At 55.6% G+C, this 18,232-nt stretch overlaps 1 protein-coding gene across 3 annotated transcripts in view; it reads left to right on the top strand.

Annotated features, from left to right (window-relative positions):
• The first annotated feature begins 5,354 nt into the window (after positions 1-5,354).
• LOC120409112 (transmembrane protein 150A-like) overlaps positions 5,355-18,232 on the top strand; it is a 34,972-nt gene continuing 22,094 nt past the window's right edge. For 2 of the 3 annotated variants that reach the window (XM_039546562.1, XM_039546564.1), the window contains exons 1-2: positions 6,926-7,037; positions 12,376-12,423. In XM_039546562.1, the coding sequence (XP_039402496.1) occupies positions 6,952-7,037; positions 12,376-12,423 (134 nt within the window). In that variant the 5' untranslated portion in view covers positions 6,926-6,951. Of the gene's footprint in view, positions 6,105-6,925; positions 7,038-12,375; positions 12,424-18,232 lie in introns of those variants that run through there. The other variant, XM_039546563.1, reaches the window with a different exon arrangement.

The raw sequence follows: 18,232 nt of genomic DNA on the forward strand, positions 1-18,232 counted from the left end.
CTCTGACTTGGTGGCTCCTTCCTTTTCTCTCAAGTCAGTGGCATTGATATCTGGGCTTTGGGAAGAGCAAGGGTGTTGCCCCCTGTGCCAGGCTGGCTGGGCCCAGCATGTAGCAGGCTATGTCCCTGTGCAGTGGGACACCCCCAATGAGAATGGAGCCTTTAGAAGGTTGCTGCCAAGTTGGCTTGCAGCAGAGAGGCTGCAGGGGAGAATGGCAGCAAAGAGTTGAGAAGAAATGGCTCTGAACTGAGCAGGGTGGGGCTGTCAGAGCTCTTGTGGACACAGAAATGCTTTAGTTTTGCCATAAAACTCCTCCTGGCCTCTTGCTAGTATGCAGCTGTTCACAGCCCGTGCTGAGGTAGTGAACCGGTGCCAGTGATGCCAGCCCTGCGATGTCTCCGCACAAAGCCTGGCTGCTCTGACTGCAGCCATCCCCTACCCCAGAGGACAGCCCAGCACTGCTCAGAGAGAGGTCCTGGCTTCATGTCCCCTGGCTTGGAATCTGCTGGGGCATAAAAGAGTGTGGCTTCCTGTGGGGTCCTAGAGCTTCCATGTGTCCAGAAGGACATGTGTGTTTCCCTGTAGGTTTCTGCCCCTTTATGGATCTTCTCCTAAGTGCTGCAGTGTGCTGAGACCTGTGCAGGACACAGCCCCAGTTCCTGCCCCAAGGCTCTTGGAATCTAAAAGATGGACATAGATCAGGTAAGAGCACCTCCCGAAGAGAGTGCTTAAAACAGTGTGCTGGGTTGACTTTAATTGGAGGGTGAAGGCCTAAATGCCTAGTCATGGGAGACATTGCCTTGGTAGCCCTTGTGGGCCTCCTGGCATGGTACCAGGAAGGGAGCCTTGTGCACTGTGATTGGAAGGGCCAATTACCAAATCCTTCTACTGCTGCTTTTATGGCAGGCCTAAAAATCCATCCTTCCCTCTCCCATCCCTCCTACTAAAACTCTGGGCCATTCCTCAGTCACCATTGCTGCTGCCAGCTCGTCCTCTCCCCTCCAGTGCCGCCACAATCATCTTCCCTTCCCATCACTGACTTTTGTTACGCTCTTATTTGCATCCCTTCACTGATTCCCCAACACCTTCCATATCAAGTTCCAGCTGCTGGTCTCCTGGCTGCCCCTCTGTTCTCATGTCCTTTCCCCAAACTCCTCTTTATAATGTGTCCAATGTAGATTGCTTGAAGTTTACAATCTTACAGCATCTTGGCTTCACTATATCTACCCTGTGTTCATTTCACAATGTGAATGCTGGCCAGACAGTGGCATTGCTACATTTTCCCAGCTACTTCATAACTATTTTGTATGAACACTGCATATTAAACAGGGTAATGCAAACCTGCTTCCTGCTCTGAGTAGCTCTGCATCTTAATTCAGACAATTAAGGAACCAGACAATATTGATGCAAGACCGTTTCACTTCTCCTGTGATCGCAACATGGAAATTCTGAGTAGCTTTTATTGTTTAAAGTGTAATTGTTCTACACAAAACAGTTTGATTAAACAGAACTGCAAACTGCGATAGACTCAATCAACCAACAACTTCCTTTGCTTACGAGAGTTTCACCATCCACACTCCCCATACAAAAAATTTCATGTGGAAAATCATTCGCTGCAACTGGGTCTTTTTGGTCTAAACTCTCTGGGAGGTTAAGGATCTGTTGAAAAGGAATCAGCAGACACAGTGACATCATTGCATCAACTAGCCTGTGCTTATGTGCTAACTTAACTGTAAAAATAAATAGATGGCACATGTGAGACTGACACTATCATGGACAAACTATTCAGTTAAACCTTATTGAATGAGGTGTAATACCTTTGGGGTCCATTTTATTAACAATGTAATTGAGTACATGCTGTTAAGGAGGAGGAGCAGGTTGCTAATGTAATTCCTCTGGTTATTAACCCTTTGAAGCTGGAGAGGTTCGCATATACTAGTTCAAACTGCATTCTCCAGGGACCAGCAGACAAAGAATGGCGTTTCTGATAAATAGCCTGGTTTTAAACAGGTTCAGTCGTCTTCCTGATCCAACAGACAGGGCCCCTGGTCCACAGAGGGTCCTAGTCCTTAGGGAAGGGTTGGCAGGTCTGGGCCTAGACCCATAAAACTGGGTGCTTGTTCTGTGATGAACTTGAAACCACAAGGAAACCCAGGACTGCTCCTGCCAGAGCCCATGTTAGGGTTGGGATGATCTCTGGTTATTAGCACGTGTTTTCTCTGAAGTGTTCCTACCCTAAGAATAAATAGGCTTCCATTAAGAGAGCTGTGTGGCAACTGGAACTGTGGGCAGTCACTGCTAAGTGTCTCTGAAGAGAAAGCAAGCAGGACTGCTGGGGCAGCCTGTCTCTGCTGGGAATAACAGTGAAGGCAGGGAACTGTTCAGCCTGGAGATCCCTTGGTCAGAAGGGTGGGGGATGTGTCTCCATGCAAGAGAGGTGACAGCCAGGGGAGCTGGGAGCCTAGCGTGGGTGCCTTTGCTGAACCATAGAGGTTGCCCTGAACTGCGACAGCACATACATACTCTAGTCACACATACACAGTAGTGCTAACTACTGCCACTGAGGAGAGGGTGAGTACAGTACAACAATAGGAGCAAACTGTCAGCGTCTATTTTCAGCTAGGATTGGGCTTTTATTTTTCTTCTTTGCATATGTTTGACAAAGTGTTGCTAAAAAGGTCACTAAAAATCACACTTGGAATTTTTTTATCTACTGTTGTTCCATGTAACAATTAAGATGCCTGTAATGGAAGCAACATGAAAGAAAAGTTTGTTTTATCTGTAGATTGACAGCACAGCATATAGGCAGTGTTACTGCTTCACTTGTCTGCATGGGCCTTTCGAACTGCACCAGGCACAATGAACCCCTCCTAAAAAGATAAAACATGGTTGTCAAACCACACACCTGGCCTGTGAACTCAGGGGCAATTGTAGAACCTGAACTTAGTTGGTCGCTGTAAAAAGAAATGGAAGTGGCCCTTTAACTGCAGTGATGTTTGGTCACTGAACTTAGCCAATCCGCTAGAGGGAGGAAAGTTAATACCACAATCATAGATGGTACAAGACCAGAGGTGAGCGCTCCTGGATCCATAAGTGAGGCCGGATTTTCAAACGTGGTCGGCAGCTCCCACTGCTCAGCCTCCTTGGAACATCTGGCCCCACTCTCTTTCATACCACTTGTGCATGCAAATGAAAGCGGCAATCCCAAAGCAGCCTTGTTCGGTTTACACTGTTCTTCCCATTGTTTGTAAACAACCTAATCCTAAACAAAGGATGCTGCGTTCATCAGCAGCTGCGTCATTAGCCCTGGCACCCTAACATACTGGAGTGTATTGTTCTTGCTAGCGGCGGTAACAATGCGCTATTTGTCTGTGCAGTAGTGCCTGCTGCCAGCAGAGGGGGTTTCAGAGCTATGGTCTGTTGGAGACAAACTGCGGCAGGAGCCTTAGCCCAGGGCTCACATAGTACCTCACCCACCTTGTCTTTTACCTACTATCTTCTATTGGACCAACTTCTGTTAGTGCGAGACACAAGCTTCCAAGCCTCCTCTCTCACCCTGGGAGGGACCGGCCTAGCTACCCCTCCCCTGCGTGTAGTATGGGAAAGATGTTTCAAGAGCACAGCATTCTTAGCGCAAACCTCCTTGTGGTTAGTGGTTGACTGCAGGAGATGTTTGGAAAGCCTGGGAACGCAGCTGTGATAGCTAAGGCTGAATTTGCTGTTTGGGACCATACACTCCATGGACTTCAATTAAACGGCCTGTGGTTACGTTCAACTGCAGGAGACCCATAGAGACTACGCCTCCCAGCATGCAATGCTCTGATTCAAGTGGCCTCCATCCTAAAGGTGTATTGTCTCAGGGAAGCTGTAGCCAGAGCTTGAGGTATCTCAATGGAAATTAAGTCCTGCAATTGACTTGGCTTTGGCAGTTCACTTGAAGCCATCCCTTGGCCAGGGCGTAGGTGCCTCTGTACTGGGTGGCTTCTCCTTTGCTGGCCTGGGCTCTGGGAAGAAGGTTTCTTAGCCACTTGTTGCCAGCTACACAACATCGAATGCCAACTACTCTGTGTGCAGCAGTGGCGTATCCTTATTGCCCAGGATAAAAGGGAGACAAGGTGGGTAATAAAAGATACTACCTCCCCCACCTTCACTCTCCAATGCTTTGCTATGGGGCCAGGAGTCTGACTACCAGCTTTGGCTCCTACCTTCACCACAGCCATGACTGGCTCTTCCACTGTCAACTTGGGCAGGTCCGTTCCCCCACCTATCGAAAAGGGGAAATTCTCTGAGTGACACGGGTGTTGGGGGCTACTTCAGTGAGTGTCTGAGCTGCTCCGATAGAAGGGGGTATCTGTACTGACAGGGGACATTTATGGACTCAGGAGTGCCTCAGAGTCACACGTGCAGCTCTCAGGCCCTTGATATCTACTCACCACAGCATGGAGCAGAGAGCAGTTTCCAGCTCCAAGGCGGAAAGGCTGGATGTAGTGACTCTGGCTCCCACCAGACAGCTGCAGCCAGAGGTGAGGACTGATCGCAGTGGAGCACTGCAGGCTGAGACTTGCAGTGGAAGGGAAGGTGCACCTGGGGAGTGAACGGGGTTTCCCATCTGCCTTGCAAAGCAGCCAGCAGGGCTGAGTTTAACTCCCAGGCAGGCAAGCCCACAAGCTCCTGGACTTGGGTGCAGCTCTAGCCAGTAGGAGCTGCCTGCCACGCAGGCTTCCACAAACAAACCCTTCCAGGCCTTGCTGCTATTCAGAGTGGTGGTGTTACAAGTATCTATTGGGTTTCCGGGAAATGGGGTGGGCAAAGCCCGCCCCATGCTAACGGATCTACCCCCCAGCCTAAGGGGAGGTTCCACAGGGCCTCAGAAACCCTCTAATTGTGGGGGACAACTAATAAAAGAACAGGGACAGGAGTGCGGTCAAAGGGTCATAAGGGAGCCTGACGGGGACACCGAGCAGAGAATCCCGGACAGCGCCCACTGCTCCTCGAAGGCGTCAAGGGAGCCAGCGGACGCCGCCCAGAGGAACTCCGCTCGGAGATGTGAACAGACTAAGGATCGGAAACAAGCCCCACAGTCGCAGGAGTCTCCATTGGCCAACCGTAGCTACTCTTATCTCCAACTTTCTGAAGGAGCTGGTACTAGAGCCCTTCTCCCCCACCCTGTCTCCTTAGGGCTTGAGAGCTGCTTTGTCTGAAGAGAACTACCGGCCAGGGCCAGCCAGAAACGCTGGCCGGGGGCCGCAATGCAGGCCCTGCCGCCAGGGGCGCTGTTTCTAGTCAAGCCAGAAGCTGGGAAAGGGCAGAGCCTAGCAGCTGAGTGGGAGACGGACAAAGGGCCCTGCTGCTGCTGCTGGAGGGAACTGGAGGCTCCCTGTTGCTCTAACTTGCTCAGACTTGGGCCCCCTCCAGCAGCTCCATCCCCCGCAGCTGCCTTGCTGTGAGCGCTGGGCCGGTGGGCGGTGACCCCAGCCCTGCCTCCAGTGTACTGGGGAGGGGGGGTCAGCTGGATACCTACCACGTCCCTCTCTCCTAGGTCCCCCTCTCTAGGGCAGTGACTTTGCAGGGCCCATGCCAGGAACCCCCCGGCCCAGAGCCACCGAGGGGCCCCACCCGGAGGGGGCTGGGGGGAGGGCCCCAAGGTTCCTGACAAGGTGGCGCTGCCCTGGCTAGAGGGACCCGGCCTGTCCCGCGGGGGAAGCGCCTCGGGCTCCCCGGCCGGCGCCGCGCACACGTGCCTGCTGGGGCTGGGGCAGGGGCGGGGCCGTCCCGAGCCGGGGTCGCTCCTCCCGCCGGCCCAGAGCTCGCTGCTCGCTGGGGAAGTGGAGTCCGGCTCTGTCGCTGATCGCGCTCCGCTCCCGGCCGGGTCCCTGCGGCCACGGGCACACGGGCAGCCCCGTCCCGCTCCTGCGCCGCGCCGGGCCGGGCCGCCGATGGGGAGGCTGATTCTGGGCGAGCTTCGGACGAGCAGCCCCCGGGGAGCCCCGCCTGGACCCCGGCCCGCGCCCCGGCCGCTGCTGGCTGCCCGGGGCCAGAATGCCCGCCTGGGGGATCCTGCCCGTCACCCTGCCCGCCGTCACCATCACCGGCATGTGGATCGTGTAAGTACCGGGCAGGGGGGCGCCAGGGAGCGCGGACACCGGAGCCCAGCCCGGGACGCCGACCCCCTATCGCTGCCCCCACGGGGCCCTGTGCTCCGGGCAGCAATTCTCCCATTCCGCCTGGTGAGCCTTGTCCAGCGATCCCCTCATCACTGCCCCTATCGGGGCTCAGCCTCAGGGCAGCGATCCTCCCCTATCACTGCCTGGCGATTCCTCTCCCATCACTGCCCCCTGTGGGGGGCCCTGGGCAGCAATTCTCTCCTCCACCCCACTATCACCGCCTCCTAGCGAGTCCTGTCCAGCGATTGCCCCCCATCGCTGCCCCCATGGGGCCCCAGGCAGCGATTCCCCCCACTCATCACTGCCTGGTGATTCCCCCATCGCTGCCACCCTAGGCTCTGGGTAGTAATTTCCCCCTCCTCCCTTTGCTGTCTGGTGATGCCCCCCCATCGCTGCCCCCTAGTGGGCCCTGGGCAGCAATCATCCCATCACTACCCCTCATGGGTGCTCAGCACCAACCGAGGTCTCAGGGAAAGCTACAGGTGAGACACCATCCTGCAAATTGGGCTGGGCTAGGGGAGCCCCGAGGCAGGTGGGCTGGAGGGGAAGAGGTGGGTGGATTGGAAGGGCAGATGAAGAGATGAGAGGGCTTATGCTCCTTTCACTGTCTTAGCTGGACAGCACAGCTCAAGGCGCTGGGTCACCTTGTCAGGGGGTGGCATGGGCTAGGGGAGATGTCAGTGTCTCAGGGGCTCGCCAGCCCCGTAGCAAGCTTAGCAGCAGATGCTGAAGGTTCGATGTACCCACACCTGGTGCCTGCTGTGTGTTGTGCCGGTAGGAATTACAAATGGAGAATACCTCTTTAAATCAGCCCTCTCTCCTCCCCGAGGCAGGACCAGTCACTGCCGTGAACTTCCTGGGATTCTTGCCAAGGTGAATTTGAAAGGTCCCAGGCAGTGGGTCTTTCGCCTCTTCCCATGGGAGGATTCCCAAACGATAACGTGTCTCATTGCCCGGAAATTTTCTCTGAGCGTAGCCAAGCCTTCCCCTTTCCAAGTTTAACTGAGCCGAGCTCCCTTTACACCCCATTTGCTGCACTAAGTAATTCCAGTAATTCCACTTTTTCTCGCCTCCTTACTCCCCTCCCGTACTTTCAGACTCCGATCGCCCTCCCTAGTGGTTCTGCCAAGCTGGACGTGTTTAATCCCTTCTCCTGAATCCATTGCTCCTGCTCATTTTTACTGATCTTCTCTGAACTCCCTGCAAATGGGTCAGTGTCTTTCCGGTGCCCAGAACTGAAAGGTGTGTTCTGGGCGTGGTCATCCTGAAGCCAGACGCTGACTGTCACCTCCCTGCGCTGACTGTTGCCTCCCTGGTCGGTTACCAGTCAAGGATGCTTTGATCTCTCTTGCTGTCCAGCTCATCTAATCTGCTGTCCTGTGTCACGCCTCAGCTTCTCCCCAGCTCTCCTGCTTCCCCCTCCCATGTGAAGTTGAATCACAGTTTATTTGCCCATGTTTCTAATCTCCAAGTCTCTCGGTGGGTGTCGTCTCTCTGTCTTCTCTCTTTGTCTCAGTTGGGGCTTCTGATTTCCCGTCCTCCCCAACCACTAGTAGCTCCTTGTGCTGAAGCTGTGGAATCAAACAGGCCACTTCCCCATTGCCTTTTATCATTACCCGTTGTTGGAGCCTTTCAGTCCCGGTGACCCTGCTGGTATTGGAGCCACTCTGAATTAAAAATGCTCTGGGTTCCTGGGAGGCCTAGCAGCTTTGTGGATTGATGCAAAGTTGAAGAAAATGCAGCAAACTCCAGAGTGAGGATAATGAACCCCCTGCCCCGATCTGGAAACTGAAGTGAGGTTTCAGGTGTGTGGTGTGGTGTCTTTATCTTCCTTTGTTGCAGCTGGACAGGAGACAGAATTACTGGGCTAGATGGACTGTTGGTCCAGTCCAGTCTGGCAGTGCCTAGGTTCCTACATCACTGTGCTTTAAGTGACTTGCCATGGATAAAGCTGTTTCCTGTACACGTTACTGAATTCAGGCATCTGGCCGGCTGAGACGACCAACACGTAGCGTCTCAGAGTTCTCTGACTTCTGCAATGCTGCTATGCTAGAATTGTTTTAATAATCCTAGTCCAATCCAGGAGTGCAATATCCAGAACCGGACCTTTCTGTCCGGGCCAACTGGCCTGACCTGTACTGAAGACAGGAGAGAGATGTGCAGTGTTCTGAGTTCCTTACACATCCTCCCCTGACATGCATCCACAGCCATGTGTGTTCAACTAGGACCTCTGCATGCCTCCACCCACAGCCTCTCCTGTAGGGGCTCAGGTGTCATCCATGGGCTGCTGGCTTCCTAGCCCTATAAAACAGCGTGGATCTGGGCAGTAATGACTCCAGTGCATCAGTCACCCTGCCTAAGTGACCCTTGTAAATAAACTAGGCCTCCAATGAATGTTGCCTGGTGAAGGGTCTTCAGTGCCATTCACCTGCTCATAGTATAAGAGGGGACAACATAGTTCCTCCCACCCACAGCACTGCCCAGCCGGCTGCTGCTGATACTGATATGAAAGGGGAGGCTGCAGTTCTTACTCTTGGCAGTAAGTGTAAACCTTGGGCCTTCATTACCCAGGGCTGCTCCAACTGTGGACAAACAGCCCCTGGTTGCTGAGCAGACCTGTTCCTTGTGTGGCTCCAGCCTCAGGGCTGCTGATTACTCCAGCTAGCCCTGCAAATCCAGCACAGGTGAGAGCGTGAGATCTGGAGGCATGTCCGATTCCTGCATCGCTGGCAGAACCTTGTCCCGGCGATGTGGGGAGCACAGAGCCTCGGGGGCTGGTGGTGGTTTGCAGAGCCCAGGGGGAGCTTTCAGCGCTGGGATGTCATGGCCCTGTGAACTGGGCCCAGGTGGCCTGGAGCCGCTGAGAGTATGTCTGAACTCCAGCCAGGTATGTGGGATTGCAGCAAGTGTGGATGTACCTCAGGTAGCTAGGATCTAGCTAGATCTACTTGCTGGAGTAACAGCGGCAGTATCTGCCCCTCGTGACTCAGGAGTAATGACCAGCTTCACTGCTATAATTCCTGGAGCTAGCTTTGGTCTGGCTAGTTGAAAGCCAGCTCAGGTATGTCTGCCAATTGCAGTGCAGATGGACCTGTGGAGAGGACTCACCAATGGCACCTTGACAGCCCCTCTTCAGGGCAGAGCCTTACCTGGAGTCTTCTCTGGAGAGCTATCTTTCTCCAGCCCTTCCCTCAGATGTGCGTAGTCCCTGGCTGTGTCCTCAGGGCTGATTCTCATCGGCCAAATACCCCCAGAGGAGCTGTCTTGGCTAAAGCTGCCTCTGGCTGCTGTAGCAACCGCTACACCCGGAGGGTCATAGAAGGGGAGCAGAAATGCATTGAGTGCTGCTCTCTCCAGGTGGCTTCTGCACTGTGCAGTGACGGTGGCTTCCACACCTGATGGGGTCGCTGTGCCGGTCGGAAGAAGCCCTCAAAATGCCAATGCCACAGATGCCCCCTGGGATGAGAAAATCCAGCCAGGTCCTCTGCACCTCTGGCATTGTCACCTGTCACGCTGACCTGGCTGCTCCACTGACAGACCCTGGCGTGTGCACATCAGAGAGCCCGGCAGAGGGACAGGACAGGACAGGAAGATCCTGTGGGAGAGTATGGTGGGGGGATATAAAGAAAATGGAGGAGAAACAGCGGTTTGTGCGCTGGAGGGGCAGGGCCGGAAGGTCTGGGTGATCTGCCTGCTTAGTTGCACTACCCCAGCTGGGCTCGTGGTGGGCGCATTGGGATGAGCTGCTGCTGATGCCTGTTCTGGGAGCAGGGAGGGAGTTAAGCGGGGTGCTAAGGGTTAACAGCAGCCCCTGGGAAGGGAGAGCAGGAGCTGGGGCGAGGCTGGGACCCTGTAGCCCTATGGAATTGCACTCAATTGAGGTACACCAGCAGCGCTGCCCTCAGGCCTGGCTGTCTGTACAATGCCCCTAGTACCCTGTAGCCCTATGGAATTGCACCTCAAGTGGGTGTCCCAGCAGCGCTGCCCTCGGGCCTGGCTGTCTGTACAATGCCCCTACTGCCCCGGGCGTGTTACGTGGCCACCGTGGTAACTAGAGAGGTTTCTTACTGGTGCTTGTGCCTATTTTTAACGGGTGTTGGTCATCGTTAGCGTCAGCAGCTGCCCACAATTGGAGCCAGCCCAGGGCAGGAGCCGCCCAATGCTCTAGGGCCGGCCAAGCACCAAGCTGCCCTTCTCAAAGCGGGAACTGGTGCAGATGGGTCAGTGCAAAGAGAGCGTGGAGAACCACCCCCCACCCCCCCCGCCCAGGGCCTTGGAGCACATTAGATGCTAACCATTAGGCCTTGTGCTTTCTGGGAAGCATTAACCATTCTGCAGCTGCATACTGAGGCTAAGTGATTATCCCAAGATCTCTCAGAGTTGGTAACCGAGTAGGATACCTGAGCCCCTGTCCCCTGCACTGGTCACTAGTGAGCTACCCCAGGGAGACCCTGATCCTCCATCTTTGTGCCCCTGACATCAGCAGGCGTTGGGAATGCACAGGGACTGCGGGCCTGCGCCCTAGCGCCTTCAAGAGGCCAGTGTGGAGTAGCACAGCCTTGAGCAGCATTGGGCCCAGTGCCTGCTTGTCTGACTCTGTTCAGTCTCTCCAGTGTCCCGGCCTCTCTCTGGGAAAGGGACATGAACCAAGCTGCCCACCTGTCCCTCCTGGGCAACCCTCTTAGACCCATCGCTGTAACTGAGCTTGGGTACCTTGGCACCCACTGAGTTCTGAGTGATTGCCACTCCTGCCTTTAATGAGCCGCGTGGCTAATTTGTGATCCAAGCCCAGCTGCCCAGCGCTGTCTGGCAGCCAGCCTTGGATCCCAAGGGGCAGCCATCTGTAAATGCAGCTTGACGTGCCTGTGAATGAATCCTCTCTCTCCCTGTGTTTGTGAGTGTCACTGAGGTGCGGGAGAGTGTGTTTGGAGGACTGGACTGTGCGTGTGAGAGGGACACACTGAGCCCTTTCCCTAGAGGAGCCAGGCTGGTTGAAACAGTCGGAGATTCCTGCTTTGGGCAGGCAGCTGGAGCACTGGGGCCTGGAGGTTTCATGGCAGTGGGGGAGTGATGCTTGGCCCGGAGGGTGGCAGGCAGCATGGGGTCAGAGGGAGAATGTGCTTGGGTGTGTGCCAGCCGCTGCCAGGAGATGCCCCTTGGTGCTTGGGAAACAGTCTAGACCAAGGTTGGGAAGCGACTACGCAAAGGGGGCAGAGAACCCTGGGGGCTGCACGAGATGGAGAGTTTTGCTCCCCAATCCAGTCTGCAGGGAATGGAGGGGATTTGCCCCTGGAAATGAAGGGGGCCCAGAGGATCTCAGGGGAAGGAGACAGAAATGCTGGGGAGAGCACAGGCCCTGGCGAGTGAATGTGTTGGGGGCGGGGGCAGGCCTGGGGAGAACGCTGCTGGGGTACCAGAGATTCCTGGGGGCTGGGAGCACGAGGGTCTCTGTGCTGCTCTGGGGATCTGGATGGCAGTAGGGATCGGCACCCCTCTGCTAGAACTCTCCTATTCAGTACCACAGTGGCTAGACTATGTTTTCCCAGGCTTTCCATGATCCCCCCCATGGCAAGGAAACCCAGCAGTGATGGTTTGGCGGGTGGGGAACAGCAAGTAAGACCATTGGGTGGCTCTCAGGATAGCTGTGCAGGCTCCTTGCTGCAGCCAGGGAGATGCTGTGACCAGATACCAATTCAGGTGCTCTGGCCAGGTGTCCCCACCATGGGAGGTACAGCTGAGGGCAGGTTCTCCCTGGCCTGTTCCTCTGCTGCTCAGTGAATTTGAGCTGATGTTGTCCAGCCTAGTTATTACAGTGCTGCCCTCTCCTAACTCCCATTGGGAGAGACACGCTGACCTGCATGGAGGGTGATCCTCTTAACATAGCAATCCCCCTCCCCCGAAGGTCCTAGGTGCAGCGGGAATCAATTCAAGCTCTTCACGAATCCAGCCCTCTTCCCTGAGTCTCCATCAATGGGCTGTGTAAACCTCGGCTGGGAGCGTGGGGTCACTCTCCGAGCTAGAGCATTCCAGTGCTGCTCAGTTGCTTGGGAGATGCTCCCAGAGGCTGCCTGTGGCTGCTGCCCTGAGTCTGAGCATCTCCCCAAGGAAGTTCTGCTTGGGGGTGGGGTGATGGGTTGGAAGGAGTGTGGGTGGGGTGATCTAGGGAGGATTGAAGGTTGAGCTAATCCAGGCATTCTTCTGTCTCCTGTAGGTATGCTATGGCGCTCTCCAACAACCACATCTGCCCAGTCCACAACTGGTAAGGAGTCCTGGTGGGATGGGACCTTTGTTGGCTGGGAGGGGGTCCCCGCCAACTGGCTGCGGACCGTGTCGTGGCAGGTCCTTCTCTGAGCAGGGTGGAAAGGCCTGTGCTGGCACCGAGACACAAGGCCATGCGGGCAGGTGTGTTGGGGGGTGTGGTGACACAGTACTTCTCCTCACAGCCTAGCTGCTGGGGGTTGGGCCGAGGTCAGTGACCCAGCCCGCATACAGGCATTCTGTCTCCGACCTAGTTCCGGCCAAGGCCGGCCTTGCCCAGCAGATCAAAGGGAAAGCGGCTGCTGATCAGGTTAGACGGGTGATGGGGAAACTCCAGCTGCTTCCTGGTCCTTGTCATTTTGTGTGGATCAGCTCCTGGTTACCAGAGCTGGCCCCAAATACTAGCATCGCAGCCTGGTGGCGGAGTAGTGTGTGAGGGGTGCTAGGGCTGGAGGCCGGTGTCCTGTTGATTGCGGGGCCTGGTGCGTTCCCCTCCAAGGCACAGAGGGCCTGTTTCCCACATCCAGACCGGATTGTCCTTTAGACCTGGCTCTGGGTCGCTAAGGTCCTCTGTTCACCAACACGCCCCACCCCAGGCCCGCTGACCCTGGGAGGTGGGGGATTGGTGGATTGTTCACATGCTGGACAGAGACAGACTGTAGAGAAGCCAGAGCCCCATGGGTTACAATCCTAACCAGTCTCAGCAGCTAAGCAGGGTCAGGCCCAGGCAGTACGTGGATGGGAGGCCTCCAGCAAAGGCCTATGTTCAGCAGCAAGTAGTGTTGCTGGCTCAGGAGGTGTTCCTCTTCAGCTGTGGTATGGAAGCAATGCTCCAGCATGGCGCTGGGGGTGCTGTGTTGTAGGGTGTTATTTTGGGGGTCTTGGCCCACTACACTCCACCTCCCCCTGCCATTGCAATGAAACGTGGCACATGTCACTTCCTCCCCTGACCTGCGGGGCGACGCCGCCCCTTGCTGTGAAACAGTCACCCTCTGTGGCTCATTGGCAGGGCAAGGCAAGCCTGGCATAGGGCTCATTAATTAAGGGCTCAGTCCTGCAAACCTTTCCGCCCTTGAGTAACCTGATTGGTGTCAGCGGGCCCACTGGCTTCAAGGGAGCTGCCGATATGAGTAAAGCTAGTCACGTGCGTTAGGGGCCTGCAGGATGAGCCTCAAGCATTCAAAGCCCTTTAGGATCTGGCCGTGTGACTGGTGCTATATAAAGCCCCCCACCAGAACATGGTCAGTATGTGAGCAAGGCGGCTCCAGTAAATAATGTAACCCTTGTTAGAAGGTTTCCACTCAAACCCCCCAGAGCATGAAAAAGTCTGCAAATAGGCAGTTAAGGGAATCGTTGAGGGGTGTGAGTCTTCATGGAAAAGGTTGGAACTGGCTACTTTCCTCTGTTGAGGCTGAACGTACCCCTCCCACAACATTGCCAAAACCAAACTGACCTTGCAGCTTCTCCTGGCAGATCTTAGCAGAGGGTCGACCTTTCTGGAAAGTTATGGACAGATCGGACCAGGTGTTGGGGAAAGGTGGGGATTAGAAAATTGACTTGCTTTTGGTCATGTTTCTGAATCATTTTTGGCTTGCTGTATCTCGTAAAGAGCTCAGACGTAGAAGCGACGGGTTAGTGTATTCTGGTGGGTGTATACAGCTCTCGGTGCAAGGAAAAAAAAATATACACTGCCATTTCCTGCAGAATATTTTATTTTGTCTTCAGACAAACGCATTTTTCTCCATTGGCTTCATAGCATAAACAGAATGCTGACGATGAGTAATGCTAAAGAACTTGGTTTTAATTTTGAAAAAACAAACCTATGCAGGAGAGATTGCTTAGCTCCCCATCTCTGAGGTTTCATGGCTGGAAAACAGAGCCACATGGAAACGAGAAGGGTCTGAAAAAATGCCAATTCTAAGCTTTCCAAAGGGAAGTCCTTTTTAACTCTGTGGTTACCAAACAGATTCAGTTGTAGCTCACCAGTAAGGCAGAGACTGAGCTCTCTAGTACACAGGGGAGTTCTGAGAACCACCAGCCTAGCAAAGACAACACCTTCTTTTAACTGTGAAACTCAGCCTTAATTATAGAGCTGAGAAGGAGGCCTCCATCTGTAAGGTCAGATGGAATTTTAGGCTGGGAGCCTGGGTCCTAAGGGAACTGGATGCCAGACACCCTGTGGCTCTGTTGAAATCCCGGTCGTAATGGTCTACTGCCGTCTACCAGGGAGAATCTAAACTGCTTAGCTGTGTAACATAGGCCTCCAACTCACATGCCTGGGGCCTGTGTTTCTGGATCTGGAAGACATGGGTTCAAGGCCCACTGTGCCTATAGAGCCCTGAGTGGGCGGTGTCAGTGCTGCTGGGGTTTGCAGAGCTGCAGCTGTGGTACACGTGTGTGTGGATGCTGGGTGTAGGCCCGTTTGGGAGGGTGCTTGTCTGTCTGCCAGGGAAGGGCTGGGGGGGTGAGGAGCAGGTTGTGCTGCGGATGAAGGGAGTGCCTGAAAGCGTTACAGCGGAAGTTGATCAAAGTGGGAAGTGACCTGAGTTCAGATCTTTGTAAGGGCCTGGCCTTGTTCCAGCTTCCTCCCTTCCTGGCTCACCTACCCCCCCAAGTCTGGGAGAGAGCTCGGGGGCATGGGCCTGCCTCCAGCTGGAGCCCGTCATGCGGCCTGGTCTGAGGGACAGCCCCGTGCCACCATGCTGTTTCCATGCCAGGAGCCCTAGGGTGGCTGGGATCTGCAGGTAAATATCTGCCATGCTCAGCTCCTGCTGGGCTGAGCGGGGAGCGGTGCCTCCCTGGGATGGCTGGCAGGCGGAGAAGGAACTGTTAGCTAAGTAAGCAACTGACCAAGGCCCCCTGCCACCTTGCCAGCTCCTGCATTCCTGGCCCATCTCCCAGGGTGGTGGTGGTGCTGCTGCTGCGTTCCCTGGCCAAGCTCGGAGCAGCTCACACATCACTTCTGTCTGATGGTAAGGGAGGGAGGCCTGAGCCTGCAGCCCTCTGGGACCCCCTGCCCCAATCCAGCCTTAGCCCTGCAGCTCTGAGAGGCAGCTCTGGCGGGTCAGAAGTACTGGACAGGCTCTGGGAGTCCTGCTGGGCCAGGCACTCCGCTAAGCCACTGCAGTGCCAGAGGGGGCCCTGGGGGAGTAGCCGGGGCTCTCTGCACTATAGCCTTGTTTCAGGCCATCTGCAGGCAGAGCTGTGCAAATCAGTGGGAACGAACTGCCCTTTGCCCAGCCGGATTTGGCAAGCCTGTGCTTTGGGTCTCCCTGCTGGGCAGCAGGGCCCTAGGAGTGAGCACGGGACAGGCTCTGGAGTGGGCAAAGGCCCACTCTGAGCCAGACAGAGCCAGGAGCCAATCCTCCCCCTCCCCGACAAGGATCCTGCCTGATCTCCCAACCTAAGCAGGGTCCAGCATGTTTGGTACCTGGTTGGGAGACCTGCAGGGCCGGCTCAGGTGACGCAGGAATTGCTGCTGTTTCCTGAGTCAGTACAGAACCAGTGTCCAAACGTGGTCCTAGGGGCACTTTCAGCTGGCACCTAAAACCCAGCTGCTTGTCCCTTGTGGACATGAACCTTCCCTTCCCCCCTGCCCCTTTTCTAGAGAAATTGGGGTCTCAGCTTTGGTAGTTGTGTTCTGTCAACCACCTGCGTGGTCACTTGGCCACGGTGGCTTTCTCCGCTTTCCATCCTCAATGGCTGTGCAGCGTTGCTGGGTGCTGCTAAACAGCTCTCAGGCTCTGGCCCAGAGGTGGCTGCGATACAGGGCTGGCTGCAGCAGCTCCAGCATGCAGTTTCCGATGGGTTTGTTGATGGGTGCTTTGGGAGTCCACCCTGAAGGATACTATAGAAATCTGTCATGATCATTTAGCACGGGAGCCAGATGGGGAGCAGCAACCTGGGGTGGGGAGGGGGATGGATCCCCTGGGCCCCGGGGGGTCTGCGAGCAGCCTGAGCAGCGCCACTTCCCCTTGAGACTGGGAGGAGATGTTTCGCCCTGTGCTGTCAGCAGATGAGGGAAGGGGGCGTTGGGGCAGGTTCCCAGGGCGCTGGGCTGCCAGGAGCCTGGCTGCAGGGGGTTCTGTCCCTTTGCAGCAGGCTGGGGAGGACAGCACTGCATGTTCAGAGAATTCCTACCACCACCACCACCACCCTGCTGGAGCCCTCCCCATCACCCTGTCTGGAGGCCTGTCCAAGCTTTGAGCTTCTTGAAAATCGATGGATGGGTTCCTGCTCTGTCCCCCACACCTCTCCTCCCCTCCCCACTTCTCCTGCTTTGCCTGGAGGAATGAGCCAAGGGTCATAAGTCAGGGTGGTCCAGAGTTCTACTCCCAGCTCTTCTACCAACTCCCTGGGTGACTCAGTTTCTCCATCTGTGCAATGGGGTTAATAGCACTCTCCTTCTGCCAGGGGTGTCGGGAGGGTGAATAATGTCTGTATAATGCTTTGATCGTACAAAGGGCTGTGTAAGTGTGGAATGTTAGAGGTGTGACTGTCTCTCCCTGCATCCCTTGCTGGTGAGACACATGAATGGCTCCCCTGCAGCCATCTCTGGGCTGGAACATGTTTCCCTGGGGATGCTAGTCCTTCATCACTCCCTTCTGCACACAACCCTTTACCAAGCTGCCTGCTGCCAACAACCCACTGCTGCAGCCAACATCCACAACTGCCAGCGCTGCGGGATGGGGGGGATAACCTAGTTGAGGAGTGTGTGCAGAGGGCAGAAAAGGGCAGAGTTAAGGTTAACGTGGATGGGCTGTGGTGTCCGGTAGTCATGATAATGGTGGGGGATGCGGGAGGAGAGGGTACGTGCTGTTAGGTGGGTTAACTTTCTCTCTCTCTCTCTCTCTCTCTCTCTGTGTGCGTGCGTGCGCACGCACGCATAGCAACCTGAACTGCTTTCTGACAAGATCTGTGTCAATATAAGCAGTGGTTACTCATCCGAAGCCTTCTCTGGGGTGGAACATGAGAGCTGTTTCGCAGTGCACAGTGACAGTTCTAGGACAGGAAGTGAAGAATGCTACCACGTCCAGCTGAATAATCCAGGGAGAACAGAAGCAGCAAGATGCAACCACCCAGGTGGCATTTGGCCAGGTGTGTGGGGTTAATGCCCCAACTCGCCTGGATGCTGCCTAGGCTCTTTACTGTGGGCACTGTCTGCTCCAACAGGACAGTGCCTCTTTGGCATGGGGGCACAACTGATTCCAAGGGAAGAGACCTTGTACAGCCCAGCTTTCCTGCAGCTCTGGAAGGTCTCTCCTCCTTGGACTGGCCTGGCCAGCTCTCCTCCGTCCCTAGGGCCTGCTGTGAGGGCTCAGTGCTGGCGCCTGGCTTGGGGAGATCTGTCTGATGAGGGATGGCAGAGGAGCTGGGGTCCCTGGCTCAGTTCCTGGAGGGGACAGGGCAGCACAGGAGCCCAGGGCCTGCCCAGGTCAGCTTGGATTTGGCTCAGGGGACCCAGGGTCTTCTCTGCTCCATGTGGTGTTCCGCCTGCCAAAGCACTGGGGTGAAAAGATTGTTAACAGGTTCTTCAGGACTCGCTGGCCTGGCCTCTGCGTCTGCTGCTGTGTCTGGCTGGTTTGTCAGCAAAACCAGTCATGGTGGCAGAACTAGGGGCAGGCTGGTTCCTTTCCCACCCGGGGGCAATTGGCCCTTTCTGCCCTGGAGCCAGTGGATTCCTGTGCTCGAAGGGCAGCCCTGTGGAGGAGCAGAGTGGCTGCTCTGTTGAAGAGGGAGACGGGGTCGCTGGGCAGATGTGCTGTGGCGGAGGGGAACGGGGTCATGTGGTGGCTGCGCTGTAGCGGAGG

Source organism: Mauremys reevesii, linkage group 7, assembly GCF_016161935.1.
Source record: "Mauremys reevesii isolate NIE-2019 linkage group 7, ASM1616193v1, whole genome shotgun sequence".
Classification (NCBI taxonomy): Eukaryota; Metazoa; Chordata; order Testudines; family Geoemydidae; genus Mauremys; species Mauremys reevesii.